Below are 21,477 nucleotides of genomic sequence, written 5' to 3'. Positions count from 1 at the left end.
ATGACATAGACATGCTAATGCGTTAGCATCAGTCCCATTTTTAGGTTATAAAATACATCTATCAACTGTTTCAGAAGACCATAACAGGTCGGTTTAACATTAAATAAATGTAAATATTCCTCACAGGCATATGCTCTTTAGGGTTTTAGTGGGGGAAAATTAAGATAAAGCGAAATAAAACAAATGAAACCAACAAAGCAGCAGCTCGAAGCACTCCTTCATTGGTTCAAGATTCAAAGCAAAGCTCGGTTGATTATATGGAAGAAACGAAACATTTGCGGTAAAACAAAGTTATTTAGTAACTAATCGATGACTAAATTAGTTGACAACTATTTTAATAATCGATTTTAATCAATTAACTCGATTAGTTGTTTCAGCACTACTAAACACCTCCTCTTTCTGTCAGATCCCGTTTGGGATGTGTGTGTGGGGCAGCATGCCGCCTGTGCGCCTGGACTAAACTGTGCAGTGGTGAGAAGGGTTCCCAGAGATCTTTCAATATTATTGTTAGAGCAGAATTATGTTCCGCAACATTTATACATTCATTCTAATTATATTATTTTACAACATGAATTGTATGGACATTAATAACTTGCAACAAAAAAATGTATTTAATGCCAGTTTTTTTTTTTTTTTTTTTTTTTTTTACTCTTTTTAAATCATAATGACAACCCAAATGACCCTGATCAAAAGTTTACATACCCTAGTACTTAATGCCATGTACCCCTTTAACATCAATGACAGCATGGACTCTTTTGTGGCAGTTGTGGACGAGGCTTTTTATTTCCTCTGATGGTAAAGCTGCCCATTCTTCTTGGCACAAAGCCTCCAGTTCCTGTAAATTCCTGGACTGTCTTGCATGAACTGCACATTTGAGATCTCCCCAGAGTGGCTTAATTATATTGTGGTCAGGAGACTGAGAAGGCCACTACACAACCTTCATTTTATTCTGCTGTAGCCAATGACAGTTTGACTTAGTCTTGTGTCTTGGGTCATTGTCATGTTGGAATGTCCAAGTACGTCCCAAGTGCAGCTTCAGCGCTGATGAGTGCAAATTTTCCTCCAGTATTTTCTGATAACATGCTGCATTCATCCTACCATCACTTTTGACAAAGATTCCATTGCCTTTGTAGCTCACACATCACCTAAACATCAGCGATAAACCTCTGTGCGTTACATTAGGAAGGGTCTACCTTTCCTCATAGGCCTTGTTGACTCCTCTCCAAATGTGATGTTTATGGTTGTGGCCAAAAAGTTCAATTTTGGTCTCATCACTCCAAATGACTTTCTTCTGGCGACTCCAGCATGAAGCCCATTTTTCTTCAAGTGCAGCGCTGTGCATCTTGAAGCAGCCACACCACTTTTTTTCCAGAGTCCTGTATTTCAGCTGAAGTTATTTGTGGGTTTTCCTTTGCAACCCGCAGTGGTGGGCACAGATAACCAAAAAATTAACTTCGATAACAGATAGTCAGATAACTGAAAAGTTATCTTCGATAAAGATAAAACAATAAACCACCCAAAAATGTATCGGAAGTTACAGATAACCGATAACAGATAAATTCCAATACTGTCTCTGGTACACTTACAACTACTAATAAAACTATTTTAAGTTTTAATTAGAGATGGGATTTATGGCTTTTTAGGGGGATCTGGATCTTTATGGCTCGTTCCTTTCAAAGAGCCGTTCATTTTTACGGAGCCGTGCATTTTTACGGAGCCCTGGAAGTGTCATCGCAAAATGTTTTGCATGTGGAGAGAATGTGCGCACGTTTTATGATGTTGTAAAACGTGCTTTACACTATGCAAGATGATTTTTCATGCAGGAATTTTTTGGACAGAGTTTCAGGTTAATCGCGCGTCCTGCATCGTGTAATGTACATGGAGTAACAAGTTGCGTTTAACATCTCAGGACCACCTCCTGATCGCCGATCATATGGTCCAATGAAAATCAAACCTGTTTGATATTATTCTGGTCAGCCATCGTGAGGGTATCCTGCTGCTGAAAAACTACAATCAATCAATCAATCAATTTTTTTATATAGCGCCAAATCACAACAAACAGTTGCCCCAAGGCACTTTATATTGTAAGGCAAGGCCATACAATAATTATGTAAAACCCCAACGGTCAAAACGACCCCCTGTGAGCAAGCACTTGGCTACAGTGGGAAGGAAAAACTCCCTTTTAACAGGAAGAAACCTCCAGCAGAACCAGGCTCAGGGAGGGGCAGTCTTCTGCTGGGACTGGTTGGGGCTGAGGGAGAAAACCAGGAAAAAGACATGCTGTGGAGGGGAGCAGAGATCGATCACTAATGATTAAATGCAGAGTGGTGCATACAGAGCAAAAAGAGAAAGAAACAGTGCATCATGGGAACCCCCCAGCAGTCTACGTCTATAGCAGCATAACTAAGGGATGGTTCAGGGTCACCTGATCCAGCCCTAACTATAAACTTTAGCAAAAAGGAAAGTTTTAAGCCTAATCTTAAAAGTAGAGAGGGTGTCTGTCTCCCTGATCTGAATTGGGAGCTGGTTCCACAGGAGAGGAGCCTGAAAGCTGAAGGCTCTGCCTCCCATTCTACTCTTACAAACCCTAGGAACTACAAGTAAGCCTGCAGTCTGAGAGCAAAGCGCTCTATTGGGGTGATATGGTACTATGAGGTCCCTAAGATAAGAAGGGACCTGATTATTCAAAACCTTATAAGTAAGAAGAAGAATTTTAAATTCTATTCTAGAATTAACAGGAAGCCAATGAAGAGAGGCCAATATGGGTGAGATATGCTCTCTCCTTCTAGTCCCTGTCAGTACTCTAGCTGCAGCATTTTGAATTAACTGAAGGCTTTTTAGGGACCTTTTAGGACAACCTGATAATAATGAATTACAATAGTCCAGCCTAGAGGAAATAAATGCATGAATTAGTTTTTCAGCATCACTCTGAGACAAGACCTTTCTGATTTTAGAGATATTGCGTAAATGCAAAAAAGCAGTCCTACATATTTGTTTAATATGCGCTTTGAATGACATATCCTGATCAAAGATGACTCCAAGATTTCTCACAGTATTACTAGAGGTCAGGGTAATGCCATCCAGAGTAAGGATCTGGTTAGACACCATGTTTCTAAGATTTGTGGGGCCAAGTACAATAACTTCAGTTTTATCTGAGTTTAAAAGCAGGAAATTAGAGGTCATCCATGTCTTTATGTCTGTAAGACAATCCTGCAGTTTAGCTAATTGGTGTGTGTCCTCTGGCTTCATGGATAGATAAAGCTGGGTATCATCTGCGTAACAATGAAAATTTAAGCAATACCGTCTAATAATACTGCCTAAGGGAAGCATGTATAAAGTGAATAAAATTGGTCCTAGCACAGAACCTTGTGGAACTCCATAATTAACTTTAGTCTGTGAAGAAGATTCCCCATTTACATGAACAAATTGTAATCTATTAGACAAATATGATTCAAACCACCGCAGCGCAGTGCCTTTAATACCTATGGCATGCTCTAATCTCTGTAATAAAATTTTATGGTCAACAGTATCAAAAGCAGCACTGAGGTCTAACAGAACAAGCACAGAGATGAGTCCACTGTCTGAGGCCATAAGAAGATCATTTGTAACCTTCACTAATGCTGTTTCTGTACTATGATGAATTCTAAAACCTGACTGAAACTCTTCAAATAGACCATTCCTCTGCAGATGATCAGTTAGCTGTTTTACAACTACCCTTTCAAGAATTTTTGAGAGAAAAGGAAGGTTGGAGATTGGCCTATAATTAGCTAAGATAGCTGGGTCAAGTGATGGCTTTTTAAGTAATGGTTTAATTACTGCCACCTTAAAAGCCTGTGGTACATAGCCAACTAACAAAGATAGATTGATCATATTTAAGATCGAAGCATTAAATAATGGTAGGGCTTCCTTGAGCAGCCTGGTAGGAATGGGGTCTAATAAACATGTTGATGGTTTGGATGAAGTAACTAATGAAAATAACTCAGACAGAACAATCGGAGAGAAAGAGTCTAACCAAATACCGGCATCACTGAAAGCAGCCAAAGATAACGATACGTCTTTGGGATGGTTATGAGTAATTTTTTCTCTAATAGTTAAAATTTTGTTAGTAAAGAAAGTCATGAAGTCATTACTAGTTAAAGTTAATGGAATACTCAGCTCAACAGAGCTCTGACTCTTTGTCAGCCTGGCTACAGTGCTGAAAAGAAACCTGGGGTTGTTCTTATTTTCTTCAATTAGTGATGAGTAGAAAGATGTCCTAGCTTTACGGAGGGCTTTTTTATAGAGCAACAGACTCTTTTTCCAGGCTAAGTGAAGATCTTCTAAATTAGTGAGACGCCATTTCCTCTCCAACTTACGGGTTATCTGCTTTAAGCTACGAGTTTGTGAGTTATACCACGGAGTCAGGCACTTCTGATTTAAAGCTCTCTTTTTTAGAGGAGCTACAGCATCCAAAGTTGTCTTCAATGAGGATGTAAAACTATTGACGAGATACTCTATCTCACTTACAGAGTTTAGGTAGCTACTCTGCACTGTGTTGGTATATGGCATTAGAGAACATAAAGAAGGAATCATGTCCTTAAACCTAGTTACAGCGCTTTCTGAAAGACTTCTAGTGTAATGAAACTTATTCCCCACTGCTGGGTAGTCCATCAGAGTAAATGTAAATGTTATTAAGAAATGATCAGACAGAAGGGAGTTTTCAGGGAATACTGTTAAGTCTTCTATTTCCATACCATAAGTCAGAACAAGATCTAAGATATGATTAAAGTGGTGGGTGGACTCATTTACTTTTTGAGCAAAGCCAATAGAGTCTAATAATAGATTAAATGCAGTGTTGAGGCTGTCATTCTCAGCATCTGTGTGGATGTTAAAATCGCCCACTATAATTATCTTATCTGAGCTAAGCACTAAGTCAGACAAAAGGTCTGAAAATTCACAGAGAAACTCACAGTAACGACCAGGTGGACGATAGATAATAACAAATAAAACTGTTTTTTGGGACTTCCAATTTGGATGGACAAGACTAAGAGTCAAGCTTTCAAATGAATTAAAGCTCTGTCTGGGTTTTTGATTAATTAATAAGCTGGAATGGAAGATTGCTGCTAATCCTCCGCCTCAGCCCGTGCTACGAGCATTCTGACAGTTAGTGTGACTCGGGGGTGTTGACACATTTAAACTAACATATTCATCCTGCTGTAACCAGGTTTCTGTACAAGCATCTAACCGCTCGCACTGTGCATGTGCAAACACCGCAGAGCTGTCTTGGAATATTATTTATTTATTTATATATATATTTTTTTGCTGTTGTTTTATTTTCTTTTTAAACTTCATTTGTAAAAAAAAAAAAAAAAAAAAGCCAAGCCATTTGCAAAGCCAAAAAGTTGATTTGACAATCACCTGATATAACCAGGGTCAAAATAAATAGAACACTGGTGCTCAGACGCTTAGTACTTAGGGGGAATACTGCCATGAACACTACTGGCCAGTAGATGGCAGTAGAGGCCTTGAAAACAAAATTCCAGATAATCCCTGTCTGCTACATTTAAAATGTGTGGAATTTAACAAATGCAAGTACAATAACAATGTCTATAAACCCAGAGAATATATTCACAAGAGTTTTAGGCACTAGAGTTTAATGCTGTTGTCCGTGGAGCCTGAACAGAGTGTCTGAAATGCAATTGTCCTGTCATGAACGTACTGAGATTACATCATCCTACCCATAATTCACTGCTGGGCACAGCATGTGCTCACAAAACCTTAAAAATTTAAAACTAAAACATATATCTGATATTTTCACTTTATAAAACTTCACACATGACAGTAATTTTAAATAACTTGTCCAAAATTAGTTTGGTTAAAATTTGAACCATAAGTTAAAAATGTATGCCTCTGGATGACTTAGGTGATATTTTGAGCATATCGGTATGGTATTAAAGGAAATTATTTTTTTGGCCATTTCTCCTTTGTCTACAGAGGATAGAGATGCTTTTCATAGAAGCAGCTCTCTTCTGTTAGCAGAGGGTATAACTGTCCATCTGTTACAAAACTTTTAACAGGTAGGTGCTGAACTGATTTTAAATTTTAAAAATGCTTGTTGCTGTTCAGCTTTGTTTATTTTGTTTATCGGTCTAAAAGTTATCGGACAAAAATTAATCGGAAGATAATTGGTCCGATAATGGTTTTTAAAGTCTAAAAAGTTTTAAATTTAAAAAGATAATCCGATAATGAAAACATTATCTTCGATAATTATCTGTTATCGGATTATCAGAAGTGTGCCCACCACTGGCAACCCGAACAATTTTCCTTGCAGTTGTTGCTAAAATTTTTGTTGGTCTACCTGACCGTGGTTTGGTTCCAACAGAATCCCTAATTTTCCACTTCTTAATTAGAGTTTGAACACTGCTGATTGACATTCTCAGTCCCTTTTTCCCCCTCAGTTTTAAACAGTTCATTTATCTTTTCTTTGACAATTCTTTTGCTTTCCCTATGACTCAGAAACCAGAAACATCAGTGCAGCACTGAATGAAAGGTGCAAGGATCTGTCAGGAGCCCAGAATCTCACTGACCTTTTATACACACGCACTGATTACAAGCAAACAGATCACAGGTGAGGATGGTTAGCTTTTGTTGTCATTCAAAACCGTTTGTGTCAACTTGTGTATGTTATCAGGCCACATTAACCATCTCTGACTGGGGGATCCCGAGGCATTCCCAGGCCAGTGTGGAGATATAATCTCTCCACCTAGTTCTGGATCTTCCCAGGGGTCTCCTCCCAGCTGGACGTGCCTGGAAGGTTGGGTAGGATTACTTTGAAATGTAATCCAAAAGTAATCAGATTACATCCATCCATCCATCCATCCATCCATTTTCTTCTGAGGTTCGACCATCGGTCGAAGTCTCCTCTCCAGTACTCTGAAATAGACCTTACCGGGGAGGCTGAGGAGTGTGATCCCCCTATAGTTGGAACACACCCTCCGGTCCCCCTTCTTAAACAGAGGGACCACCACCCCGGTCTGCCAATCCAGAGGCACTGTCCCCGATCGCCACGCGATGTTGCAGAGGCGTGTCAGCCAAGACAGTCCCACAACATCCAGAGACTTAAGGTACTCAGGACGGACTTCATCCACCCCAGGAGCCTTGCCACCGAGGAGCTTTCTAACCACCTCGGTGACTTCTGCCTGGGTAATGGATGAGTCCGCCTCTGGGTCCCCAGTCTCTGCTTCCTCTTCGGAAGACATGACGATGGGATTGAGGATTACATGTAATCAGATTACAAGTAATCCAAATGTATGTACATACATACATGTAATTCACATGTATTCTTTCAAAGTAATCCTACCCAACCTTGGCAGCCAGGTAGGAGTCACTTGAAGAATTAAACAAGGAACAAAATTTTAAAATGCTCCAATCATATTGAAAGGGGTTACATATTATTTGTCTTATAAAGATTTCAAAAATATATAGTTTGGACCATCTATGACTGAGTTCTATGGAGTTTTGGGGTATAAAATAGCATCAATTGTGAGAAAGGTCAATTTCAGTTTGTATAGGGGTCAAAAGTTGCTCCAATTTTGGTAAAAAGTGATGCACATAGAGTTTTAAAAAGGAATAGTTTGCACCACCTGTCATGCTTTGTTATCATATTACAAGGTAACATATATTATATGCCATAGAATCCAGTGAATGTCGACACTGTTTGACTTTTATTGTGGACACCAAACATTCAACACTGTCACACCTTGTTATGTGTCGACGCGGGTTGAGGAGCGGACCTGCGTCAGACAGAACCCAGTGCTACAAATAACCAGAAAAGCGGTTCCAAAAACAATATATTTATTACACCCGCTGTGCATAAAAAGTGTAAAAACAAAAATAGCGTCCTTCTGGTGGAGTGACTGTTGGCACGCTCTCCAGCGCCCGCAAGGATCAAAGCCCGGCGCTCCTGGACCCACTACCACCGCCAAACACCCCCCAGGTGGACACAACAAACTGACTCTCTGTGAAGCAAAGAAGAGGTGAGGTAAGTCAGCAGTTACAACAATATCTTTCAAAAGACACACACTATCAGCAACACATTCAGGTCTGTATCTTTTTTAACTTTATGCAAATGAGCAGCTTCTCTTAACAGGTGGAGGATCACTTATCCGCACGCCACAGCAGTGAGAAGCAAGCTGCACAATTCTCATCACAATTCAAGTATACTGCGTAACAAAACACCAAGTTACTATCAACAATTAGTCAAACACTTAATTACCTGTAATGTGTGCTGACAGCATGTGTCCTCACCCTTCCTTGCTTCACGGGCTCGATGTGTCAAACACAGGCGCGGTCCTCAGCGTCTCACAAACGAACATCACAAGGTCGAGTTCCCGGCAGTTCTGCTTGAATCACACATGACTTAAATGCAGAACGCCATCCAATTATTATTATTTCTTTAAGGTTGCATGTGAGCACCCGTCACAGGTGCTACACATGATGTTGATGAGGGTGAGGACTCTTCAGCCAGCACCTTCTCCACAGACAAATCAGTTTCCATGCCACCTGAAGAGCAAAGAAAAGAAAAGAACACCAAAATATCCAGCCACACCCCCAACACACAACACACCTGTTCTGTTTATTAATCCTATTAGCTCAACCAATAATTTGCATCAATTTTTACCATTTTCCATTACCACACTTTGTCACCATTTGTGCTATTTTTACCCCATAAGTCCATAGAATTCAGTCGTAGATGGTCTAAACTATACCTTTTTGGAATTTTTAAGATCAGACAAATAATGTGGTATAGTTTTTAATACAGCTGGAGCATTTTTAAATTTTGACCCCTGTGCAATTCTTCAATTGACCCCTACCTGGCTGCTTATTATAAAGTCAAGTGGAAAGTCTGCGTTTTCAAAAGAATAACGTCTTAGGTGTATTTGTGCCAAAATTGGTGCTGCATTAACATTTGAAAGATTTTTGTCAGTTATCTGCTGCACTACTGGCTTGGCATTTGCAAACTATGCAGTATGAGGGTTTAGTTCCCTGCAAGGGCACTAAATTGCACATTTCTGATCATTACACTTCATTGCCATGCTATCTGGCAGAGCTTGGTAATCCTTTGTTTGGCCAGTGCTGCCATCCTCAAGAGGTTCCTATCCATGGTTTAGCAGATCTAGCTTTGCTGTATATCTTGCAGGCAGCTGACTTGCGTGAAGGTCATATCAGGCCATGAGGATATGGCCTTGAGTTGCCCTGCAACATACTGTTATGTCAGTGCATTGGGGTGGTAGGACATAGTCATTTGACTCAAGATTTGATTCCAGCTCTCACAGCAATTCATGTTGTTTTTTTCACTAGCCCATCTTCATCATTGTAGAGATAGCTACTTTTCACCAGGTCATATTTGAAAACCTCACATGGATCATGACCATGCGCCCTGGCCATATCCAGCTTCTTTTGGTCACTTCCAATTTCTTATAATGTTTTTGTTGACTTTTGGGAGTAACTTTCTTCTTTTCCTCAATGCTAGCAAACATCCTCAGATTGTTCCTTGGAAAGACATCACTGAGCCTGCTCGTCTTCTCTACAATACATTCCGTTCAAAATGCTTTGTATGGAATTGAGTCCAATTCTGCCGCAGTGCTCATGCAAGTGGAGCTAATAAGGGCATTTTCTTTAAAGGCATTTCAAAGAGACAAACTTGACTATGCCATAAAAATTCAGTAAGGTATATCTTATATATTATATTCCAATTCTAAGGTGGAACTATGCTAGTATACTAAGGTATATCTAAAAAGGAAGAGTAAAATAGAAGAGTAGATTAGAGCCACTTAGGTGCCTGGTCTTGAGAACCAGGGATGGTAGGATGAAAAGCTTTTTTATCCCATGGGAACTCTCCCTACCCACCCAAGCAGCTCAAGAAAAAAGTGTATATAATAATAAATAATAAGACATAAGAAAGATAAGACATCATATATATATACGAGGTCTGTTAGAAAAGTATCGGACCTTTTTATTTTTTGCAAAAACCTGATGGATTTGAATCACGTGTGTTTGCATGAGCACACCTTGAACCTTCGTGCACATGCGTGAACTTTTTCACGCCTGTCGATTGCATCATTTTCTGGTCAGCAGCCTTTGTGTGAGGACATGTGTAGTGCGCTTGGCGGAGTTTCATTTCAAGGAAAAAGATGGAACGACTGGAGCAGCACTACTGCATCAAATTTTGCCAGAACCTGGGCGACAGCCAGGTGGAAACCATTCGGATGATTCAGATGGCTTTCGGTGATGATCCTATGGACATCACACAGATTAAGGAGCAGTACAACCGGTTTAAAGACGTCCGCACAACGGTGGAGAGTGAGCCATGCTCCAGGCGGCCATCAACATGCTGAAATGACCATTTCCAAAGTGAACGCTGTGGTGATGCGGGACCGTTGTGTGACTATCCGAGAAATTGCGGAAGAGGTGGACATCAGCACTTTTTCGGTACATTCCACTGTGACAGACGATTTGGCCATGAAAAGAGTGGCTGTGAAATTCATGCTGCTGCTGACAGCGCAGCAAAAGCGCCTCCGTGTTGAAGTCTCACAGGACATGCTGTGACATGCCCAACTCTTCCACAATTTCTCGGAGAGTCACACGACTGAAAAGTCACCGAAAGCCGTCTGAATCATCCGAATGGTTTCCACCTGGCTGTCGCCCAGTTTCTGGCAAAATTTGATGTGGCGCTGCTCCAGTCATTCCATCTTTTTCCTTGAAATGAAAATCCACCAAGCGCACTGCACATGTCTTCACACAAAGGCTGCTTAACAGAAAATGATGCAATCGACAGGCGTGAAAAACATGATTCAAATCCATCAGGTTTTTGCAAAAAATAAAAAGGTCCGATACTTTTGTAACAGACCTTGTATAACTGATATTTAAATAATAAGGGTAATAAACAACATATACAATAAATATGGTACTATATAATATACAGGAGTAGGTTATAAAACCTAAATATTAATACAGGAGAAGAGGGAAGGAAGTATGTCATGCTAATTTCAGCACAGGGAATTAGAGTGCCTTTATACATTAATAGAGGGCAGCACCTGGAATGATTACGTGGATAGGAAACTTTAAATTGTCTAAAGGTGTGCATGCAGATGTGAATGTGTTTGTTTGTCCATATGTGGCCCTGCAACAGACTGAGAATGGTACAGCAGCATTATGACAGCTTTTCCGGTCACCATATTGATTTCCTTTAAAACTCGCTGTGTGTGAAGTTGAAACCCATCCCAATGGATTCCTTGACCCTGAAAACATGGGGTTAGACACCAAACTCAACAGGTTTGCTCAACTCTTTGGCAATTTCAATGACGCAATGACCATTTTGGTGGCCATATTGAATTCCACCAGATGTAAATGAGATACAGTGATAAGAGTTGCCTCAATGTATTCCTTGGCCCTGAAAACATGGGGTTAGAAACCATAATCAATATCAATATCATACCTCAATTCCTTGAGGAGTTATTTGCCATTTATGATATATCACCCTTCCTGCCCATGATCCGGCATTGTCAACCCAAGTTTGTTTGTTTGTTTTTTTTGGGGGGGGGGGGGGGGTTGTTTTTTTTTACTCCCCTAGTGATGTACTACTCAGAACAAGAGTCAAACTTAGGGGACATATGATTGCACACACAACCACCCCCAGCCTAATGACTAACATGCTGTCTACTGGTTGGTACGTTTGAGAACCCACATGTTTGTGAAACAGAGAAACAAACTTATCACAAGAGAAGTCAAGGGAGCATGAATCCCCTTTTCACTGTGACAACAGTGAAAAGAGCTCAAGAGACTGCACTTCATCAGGATGTTTAAGAAGGCAGGACTTAAACACCGGCTTAACACCCAAGTCTACAGAGGACTTGGTGAAAGTATCCTCACCATGGTATTACAGTGTGGAACAGTAATATCACCCTGGACATGAGGGAATCACTGCAGCGGGTCTTCAAAACTGCAGACAGAGTGATTGGCTCCAATCTCCCATCTGTTGACACTATATGCTCCCAGCGCTGGCAGAGCAAAGCACAGAGCATTACCAGGGAACAAACATCACCGAGGTCATGCTCTGTTTCAGTGGGTGGATTCAGGGTGCAACCTGAGACACCGCAGGCCAATGAGCATGAGTGCTCACAGGAATCGTCTCAAGAGCAGCTTCTTTCCAGCCGCTGTCAGACTAGTGGCACAGGACATCAAAGAGGGAAAGAAGTATGTCATTCCAACCCAAACCACTGCAGGCAATAAAATCTACAGTATACACACATACACACATCTTCAACCACTTATCCGGGATCGGGTCAGCAGCTCCAGCAGGGGACAACAAACTTCCCTTTCCTGAGCCACGTTAGCCACATCTGACTGTGAGATCCAGAGGTGTTCCCAGGCCAGTGTGGAGATTAGAATCGGAATCAGAAAAGTTTTATTGTCATATGAGTGAACAAGTTCACAACATTAGGAAATTGCTGCGGTACTTGGTGCTAAAATAAAAGACAAAAAAAAAGCAGTAAAACAAGTAATAAATAATAAAACTTTACACTATACAATGTTACAAAATGTATAGAATGTATGAGCTAAGATAATATATATATATATATATATATATATATATATATATATATATATATATATATATATATACACCCATATGTGATCCGTACATAACACAGGGTCGTTAGTGGTGGTAGCAACAATGTAGAGTTCTAAAAGTTCTTGTTGAGGATGCTAAGAGCGGAGGGGAAAAACTGTTCTTATGGCGGGAGGTTCTGGTCCGAAGGGACCGTAGCCTCCTGCCTGAGGGGAGGAGGTCAAAAAGGCTATATCCAGGGTGAGAAGGATTGGCTCTGATCCAACCTGAACGCCCCAGTGTCCTGGAGATGTACAGGTCCTGAAGAGATGGAAGGTTGCAGCCAATCACCTTCTCAGCAGAGCGTACAATGCGCTGTAGTTTCTGTATGCCCGTGGTGGTGGCTCCAGCGTACCATACAGTGATGGAGGTGGTGAGGATGGACTCGATGATGGCATTGTAAAACTGCACCATGATCCTTGCTGGCAGTTGAATTTCTTCAACTGCCGCAGAAAGTACATCCTCTGCTGGGCCTTCTTGACAACAGAAGTAATGGTGGACTCCCACCTGAGGTCCTGGGTTAGAGTGATTCCCAGGAAACAGAAAGTGTCCACTATGGTGATGGGGGTGTCTGCCAGGGTAATGAAGGGGAGAGGGGCTGTGTTCTTCCTGAAGTCCACAATAATCTCCACTGTCTTCTCGGTGTTTAACACCAAGTTGTTATAGCTGCACCAGGACACCAGTCGTTGGACCTCCAGCCTTTAGCCAGACTCATCACCATCAAAGATGAGTCCGATAAGGGTGGTGTCATCTGCAAACTTGATAAGCTTGACAGGCTGGTGATCAGAGGTGCAGCAGTTGGTGTACAGGGAGAAAAGCAGAGGAGAGAGGACACAGCCCTGAGGAGTACCGATACTGGTGGTCCGGGAGTCCAAGACATTCTTCCCCAGCCTCACATACTGCTTCCTATTCTTCAGTCATTCTTCAAATGACTTCATGACTACAGAAGTCAGTGCCACTGGTCTGTAGTCATTGAGTCCAGTGATCCTCGGTTTCTTGGGAACCGGAACAATGATGGAGGTTTTGAAACAGTCAGGCACATGGCAAGCCTCCAGTGAGGAGTTGAATATGTCTGTAAACACTGGGGCAAGCTCGTTAGCACAGTGTCTCAGAGTGGCAGTTGAGACACCATCTGGCCCAGGAGCTTTGCGAGCTTTTATGTTCCTAAACTGCTTTCGCACTTAATCTTCATAAATATGCAGAGCTGTGGGGGCGGGGAGAGAGGAGGGGGGCTCTGGGATGGAGCTCCTTGATATTGTAGGCTCCGCTAAAGTGTGGTGGGTGGGGAGGTGGGAGAGTGAATGTCCATGCTGGATGTGTTGCTGGGTATGTTGCTGGGACTGGAGGAGGTATGAGGGCTGTTAAACTGGCCATCAAAACGACAATAGAACTCGTTCAGTCTATTGGAGAGATGGAGAGACATAATCTCTCCACCTAGTCCTGGGTCTTCCCCGGGGTCTCCTCCCAGATGGACGTGCCTGGAACACCTCCCTAGGAAGGTGCCAAGGGGGCATCCTTACCAGATACCAGAACCATCTCAGCTGGCTCCTTTTAACTTGAATGAGCAGCGGCTCATACTCCAAGCTCCTCACGAATGACTGAGCTTCTCACCCCGTGTCTAAGGGAGACACCAGCCACCCTCATGAGGAAACCCATTCGTCAGATGCAGGAGTTCCTCAAAGTGTACCTTCCAGGCCCCAGCTACCTCCTCAGCTGAGGTAAACAGAGTCCCATTCTTACTGTAAACAGCTTGGATGGTTCCCTGTTTTCCTCTCCTGAGGTGCCTTAGGATCCGCCAGAAGCACCTTCGTGCCGACTTAACGTCCTTCTCCAGTCTACAGTCACACATCCTAAATTTACTATGTACAATATCATACACTCAATGGGCCTCATGTATCAACGTTGCGTATGGCGATATTTGAGCGTATATGGGGTGTACGCCAAAACGGCTACGCTACTTGGCATTTATCAATGTGGTCGTTGGCGTACACTGCGCTGAAAATATACACCAGGTTGAGAGGTGGCGTAAATTATACACCAAAATGAACCAGCGCTGGAATCCACATAAAAATGAAGATGATCAACATGATAAACAGTGCCATTATACAAATCAATGCATATGTTACATAAATAACACTTTCCTGATTATACTACATAATAATCAATACAGATCCCGCCTTTGTTATGGAGCACGATCCGTGGCCACAGCGCTGACTGCAAAGAAAGCGCTGCTCGCCTTTTTCTCCAGACTTCGAGCCTGGAGCCAGAGCAGCGCTGAGCTTAACTTCATGTGGTGTGATCGTTTTAGACTATGAAATTGATAATAACAACTGTAGTTTCGTCATTCCCTTAATTCAATACAGTGGTCCCTCGCTATAACGCCGTTCACCTGTCGTGGCCTTGGAGTATTTAGTCCAATTTTGCATGCCTTTTTTTTTACAGTGTTCTGTGTTCTGCATATCTGTTTATAAGAATCTTGTTGCCCAGAAGAGAAAAGAGCGCCAACAACTACTCATAACTGTGTTTGTCACACGGAAACAAATACCTGCTGCAGCGAGATGTGAGTGGAAAAAGGCGCGGCGTCAGAACGCAGAGGCCCGATCTGTGACATACTGGTGAGTCACTATTAATGATTTGTTATGTGTCCGACCTCGTTCGTTGATCGTTAAAATTAATTTGTTAGTTCTAAATGCCATCATAATTATTTAGAGGAAAATGTTCTATTTTTATTTCTCAAACAAATGTTTGGGCCTGAAAACAGTTTGGTATTATTTTCCTACTAAGGTTTGAACTTTGACAGTGTTTACACACGAGAGAAAAGTGAGAAAATGTTCATGCCTGATTGAGAAAGTGTATAAACTGTGTAGTGAGGGGTTTTACAGCTTTGAAACGTCTATAATAATTGTAAAAAATTGCTGACTATGTCGCGGTTTCGCATATTACGGGCTATTTTTTAGAACATAACTCCAGCAATTAATGAGGGACCACTGTAACACTTTATTGATTATATACTACAAAACAATTGATACGACAGCCGCTTTTGATGCTCTATTGGCACGCGTCGTGATTGGTGGAGTTCTTTTTCATTGCCGTCTTCCCGGCTTCCATGTCATAAAATGAGGGTGTGTCTGAAGCGGAGTCTGAATATTTATGGGTGTGTTTATTATAATTACGATCGTTTCCACCTGCTGCATTTATCAAGATCACGTCAGGCATACGCCAGAAATGGGCAGGTGCGCACTGCTTGATACATGTCATGGCGACTTTGGTGTATTTCAAGTTTACGCCGTAAATTTACGCCACAAGTGCGCAACATTGATACATGAGGCCCAATGTGAAATACTTAACAAAATGTGCAAGTAATGATGAGCATGACCGCAATATGTGTCCTTGCAAGGTACTAGCTGCTTTTTTTTTACTTTTCTATTCACAGTTGGTTTGTATATGTATCTATATATACAATATATATATTGTTTTTATTCCACCTTTGTGTCTTTCCATGTTATTTCCATTTTTGTGTTTTCCGTATTTTGCTTTGCAATTTTAAAAAATCTTTGCGACTCAGAGAAACTCGCATGAATTCCAATGTGCTTGTACTTAAATCCACTTGCACAAATGCCAAATAAACTTTCTTCTTATTCTTTGCCAAAGAAGCAAAACTTGTGACCAGGGATAGCATAATCCAATCTGCCACCTCACCACTAGGTGACACTAAATCCTACATACTATAGCTTTAATCTGTGCTGAGTTTAGTACTGCAGGGGGACCTCTGAGTGCTGTAACTTTATTCATTCTTGAGAGCTTCTGTCCGGTAAAACGTTCAACAAACGGTGTATTTTTCTGTAACTAGTCTTACAGTATGAAAGAGTTGTTCACACCAAACTGATTCACAAGCTGTTGTGCCTCCTCCTTTGTTCAGTGGCCCGTCAGTACCAAGCAAGGGTGTGTTGTAATGAGTTCATAGAGGTTTGTCATTGATCGAGGCAGGCAGGGCTCAGCATGAGGACAGCAGATGCGACTGCCTCCTTCCAGAGGACTGTCATTACTGACCTCCCTCCTTCATCTTTTCTCAACATATAATTTCTGCATCTGTTTCCGTGTTTGTGATGTGTGTATCGACAGATAATCAGTGGATCTGATCTTCCTACCTCAAGGAGCATCAAAGCAGTGGATCGTTTTGTCAGAGTGGATGTTCACGGGACTCAGTGTGATTTCTGTACAAAAAGCACACATGGTGTCAAACACAACTGTAAGTACTCTCAGGGAAACTGCTGACATCTTCGGGACACATCTGAAGATTTACCTTGTCATATTATATGATAGGGACAGCGTGGGTGCTTAGTGGTTAGCAATGTTGCATCACAGCAAGAAGGTCATGGGTTTGATTCTCACCTGAGCCTGTCTCTGTGGAGTTTCTCCCTGTGTTTGCGTGGGTTCGCTCCGGGTGCCCCGGCTTCTTCCCACATCCAAACACATGCAGGTTAGGTGAACTGGAAACTTGAAATTGACTGTAGGAGTGCATGCAGGTGTGAATGTGTTTGTCTTTGTATGGTAAGAGCATCATGAGCCATGTCTTCTAACTGATTCTCAAAGTGTTTGCTGGTGTTCCTGCACTTTCACAGTGTTTGGTTTTCTGACTCTGTTTCTGCGTATCATACCATAACTGAATAGAAACTCTCTTATTACTACATTACAGCTCTAAGTCCTTGGTGGGATTTTGACATAAACTTTAAGATCTGTGTCCCTGGGCTCTGCCTCATCCGGTTCTGTGTCCGAGATGAGACCGGGCCTTTCAGCAGTGAGTTTGTGGGACAGTACACGTTACCCCTCACCAGTCTGAAGAAAGGTGAGTCACAGAGGACGGAAGGTTGGGAATGAGATGAAAGCTGATTCATATCAGGTGACAATGTCTAACAAATACATTTTCCTCACCTGAGTATCAGAGCTTTTTTATGAAGGAGGTTATGTTTTCATGCTGATTTGTTTGTTTGTTTATTTGTGAACAGCCTGGACCCCACAATTTTTCATATATTGTTATGAAAGTTTTACTGAAGATTCATATCCTGATAGGAAGAACTGATTCAGTTTTCAAGGTCATAGGTCAAAGTCAGGAAAAATCTTGGAAAATTGGAAAAATCCCCAACTTTAAGGGCCCCATTACACAAAAGCACAAATAAGCCTGAATGATGTACGAACAGCCCAGATGGGATAGACTTGTATGGGACAAACATTCTTACAGCTGTGTATGAATACCCAGAATGTGTATCGAAGCCGCGTCGAATGATCTGCGCACATTCAGAGTGCAGCAGCTTCTGAATCCAGGATGACTACACAGAGTGTAGGTCGAATGCAGACAAAACACACCATGTAACACAACATAATAAAAACAAAATAAAATAAAAAATACAAAAAAATAAAATGAACACAGCACAAAACTCCACAATGCTGGAAGAATGCAGCAGGAATATGCAGAATGTACCTCCAATGCCGTACGTGCCACCCAAGGTCTGGGTGGAAGGCAAGCAAGCGGAGGGGTGTGGCAGAGCGAGTGCTGTGGCCGTGTCCTGTGCAGAATGTCAAATGACATCCAACCCATGAAGTGATTACATAACGGCTGTGAAAACTCCGTGGATCTGAGGAATTCTGCAGATTTCATCATTGGGGGGGGTTCGTGTTGTACTCTGTAATTGTGATCATCACTGAGTTTTTAATATGCCTATCACAAAGCGTTCTTTTTTACGACATTGTGCAAGTTTTATAAATCCGACACTGATCTGTATAACAGATACAAATCTGTGTCGTCGGATCTGCAGAGAAAATGCCTCACTCAAAGTGTGGCTTTTATGACAGTTGTCGTAAAGCAGTACTGGTTGGTTGCTACGGTGACGCTGTGTGCAAGACGCTGTTCTTCAAGCTAAACACAGCATGTGGACATCGCACGCTTTTAGAGCCATTAAGTTTTTAAAAGAAGAATTTTGCGGCATGTCTGTGTCATGGAGCGACATTGCACAGAGGGAAGATGGCGAGAAAGACAGATACAAAAAATTTAATAAGTATAACAATCGGTGGAAATGGTGCTGGCTTGAATTTAAAGTTCTTCTTCATGATCACATCTGTGAGATAAAAGGATGGAAAAGTGAACTGCATCTTGTGATATCAGAATTTTTTTGTCTCTTGAAAATAAACATTGTGCTGTTCAAACAGGATTTCAGACAAGATTGTGACTTTTTTTAGTTAATGTAGACTTTCTTTCATTGGAAAAAAGACATTGTGGCTTTGAATGGATTTATAGGAATTTACATAAAGCTATAAGTGACTTCTTTTCTATAAGGTATGTTATTAATATTTTAACATGATTTTCAAAATATTCTACAAACTTTAGCTGTAGTTTTTTAAATGTTTTAACAGTCTTTTCAGTCGTCATGAATTTCATGTAGTTCACAGTTGTTCTGAGTTGATGTATAATTTGGTTTACAATTAAAAGGAAAATCATTCCAGGTCCTATGTCATATTCTGTTATTTCAACATCATCATTGACAGTTCAAATGAAAGGTTGAATCTAGGATCTTTTAAATATGCACTTCTTTTGAGATTTTTTCTTCCAGGAGATGCTGAAAATGTATCATTAGATACAAAATGAATTTGGTTTCTGGGGCCCCATGGGCCCTAGACCCCGGGTCCTGGGGGGCTGCAAACCCCCTGCAAATTTTCCTCGGATTTCACAATTTTCAATTCACAGCCCTGTTACATGTCAGTTCATGGGTTGAATGCCCCCCCACCCCCAACCACCACCAGTTACACTTGTGCCCTCTGTCTCTCTGGACATCAGCTGTTTAGCGGACAGACGGATGCCCTGCTGACCAGATGGTTCACACAAAAGCAGTAAAGCAATCAGATGATATGTATACACACACACTCACACACACAGCGGGGTGTGTGGATGATCCAGCCTGGCGCAGATGCAGCGCTTCAATCTGATGTAATTCTGGCCGGACTGAAAGGAGCAGGAGGGGCACAGGGGGCAATCTGATCCACACTTTGAATGCAGCTCGACAGTGGTGAGCATGTACTCTACATTAGAACTGGCCGCGTGAATCCAATCCAATCCAATCCACTTTATTTATATAGCACATTTAAACAACAGAACAGTTTCCAAAGTGCTGCACATAAAAATGATTATACAACTATACAAAACAATAAACCCACTCAGATACTAATAAATAAATAAACATAAAAACAATAAAACAATAAATAAATAAAACACTAGGCCAAAGACAACAGAGGACCATACAACTCATGCAGAGCTAAAAGCCAGAGAATAAAAGTGGGTCTTCAGACGAGACTTAAAACACTCCATTGTGGGGGCTGTTCGAACGTGGAGAGGCAGAGCGTTCCAGAGTCTGGGCCCAGCCACAGAGAAGGCCCTGTCCCCCCTGGTCTTAAGTCTCGTCCTAGGCACCACAAGCTGGAGCTGGCCCTCAGACCTCAGAGCACGCGCTGGGGAGCAAATTTGGAGGAGGTCTACAATTTATTGTGGGGCCAGTCCATTTAAAACTTTAAAAACAAATAATAAAATTTTAAAATCAATTCTAAAATTAACAGGGAGCCAGTGCAAAGACGCAAGAATAGGTGTAATATGTTCATGTTTTTTGCTCCCAGTTAAGAGGCGTGCAGCAGCATTCTGGACTAACTGCAATCTGTGAAGTGTATTTTGATTAATTCCATAAAAACGTGAATTGCAGTAGTCCAGGCATGAAGAAATAAAAGCATGCATGACGCGCTCCAAGTCAGAAAAGGATGAAATTGATTTAATTTTGGTTAAAAGATGAAGCTGATAAAAGCTGGATTTAACAACCGCCTTGACCTGCCTGTCCAGTTTAAGATCACAGTCCATAATGACGCCAAGGTTGGTGGCTGTGGGCTGTGAGAATGTATCCAGCTGTGTGGCATGCACTCAAGATTGCTGTACGAGGATTTCAAATGCAGCTTGAATTTTCTCAACTGTAGTTCAAATATCCATTTGTCTTGCATTCAGGCTCATTCATGCTCCATTGTGACGTGGAGGTGCATGCAGGCACGGAAACTATTCAGCCAGGATTCGATGTGCTCGATCAATTTGTACAGCCCCTCAAACGCTCTCCAAATGCTTCAAATTGCATACAGATTGTCGTACGAATATGACACTACAGTCAGATTGTGGTGCGACTCCACCTCGACTGCCGTTTGATTGTTTTCCAACATGAGCTCAACACGAGTGTGGAGTGCATGTGCTCTGGCTGCACAAATGTACTGACTGCTGTAAGAATGCTGTGCGAGGGGCTCAAATGCAGCTCAAATTTGCCCAAATGTGGCTTGAATCCTCATTCGTACCACATTCGGGTTCCTTTGTGCTCTATTGTGACGGGGTATAACATTGAACACATTTTCAAACATTCATAACGCACTCACTATCGCCTGACAAAGTTTGATCTGGATCTGATCTGGATTGTGGATTTTGTGGACTTTTGAATTTAACATTTTGCATTGTATCTCAATCAAAAGTGCCTCAATCACTCATTTTTCTGTTATGGATTTACCTACACCACCAAAACTGGATGGAGGTTCCAATTTTATGCCTGTTTGTCTTCCAGTTATCAGTCAGAATCCAAGTGCCAAAAAGCAATGACAAACTGTGCATAGCAGCAGAGATAACCAATCGTCTGTGAAAATTATCTGAAAAAGAATTCAGGGGTCCAGCGGCATGGCGTCCTGGAAATTTTAGAATTTTTAGATAGAATATGGAGAGCTTGATGCTTATTTTCCCAAACATAAAATATAATATTGGTCGG

At 41.5% G+C, this 21,477-nt stretch overlaps 1 protein-coding gene across 1 annotated transcript in view; it reads left to right on the top strand.

The window, feature by feature from the left end:
- Positions 1–21,477, top strand: part of LOC117529136 (1-phosphatidylinositol 4,5-bisphosphate phosphodiesterase zeta-1-like) — a 153,619-nt gene that overhangs the window by 124,970 nt on the left and 7,172 nt on the right. Inside the window, exons 10-11 of the mRNA XM_034191835.1 lie at positions 16,772–16,898; positions 17,346–17,495. Of these exons, the coding sequence (XP_034047726.1) occupies positions 16,772–16,898; positions 17,346–17,495 (277 nt within the window). The remainder of the gene's footprint in view (positions 1–16,771; positions 16,899–17,345; positions 17,496–21,477) is intronic.

The sequence above is a fragment of the Thalassophryne amazonica genome, chromosome 17 (genome assembly GCF_902500255.1).
Source record: "Thalassophryne amazonica chromosome 17, fThaAma1.1, whole genome shotgun sequence".
Classification (NCBI taxonomy): domain Eukaryota; kingdom Metazoa; phylum Chordata; class Actinopteri; order Batrachoidiformes; family Batrachoididae; genus Thalassophryne; species Thalassophryne amazonica.
This window is presented reverse-complemented; position numbering and strand designations above follow the sequence as displayed.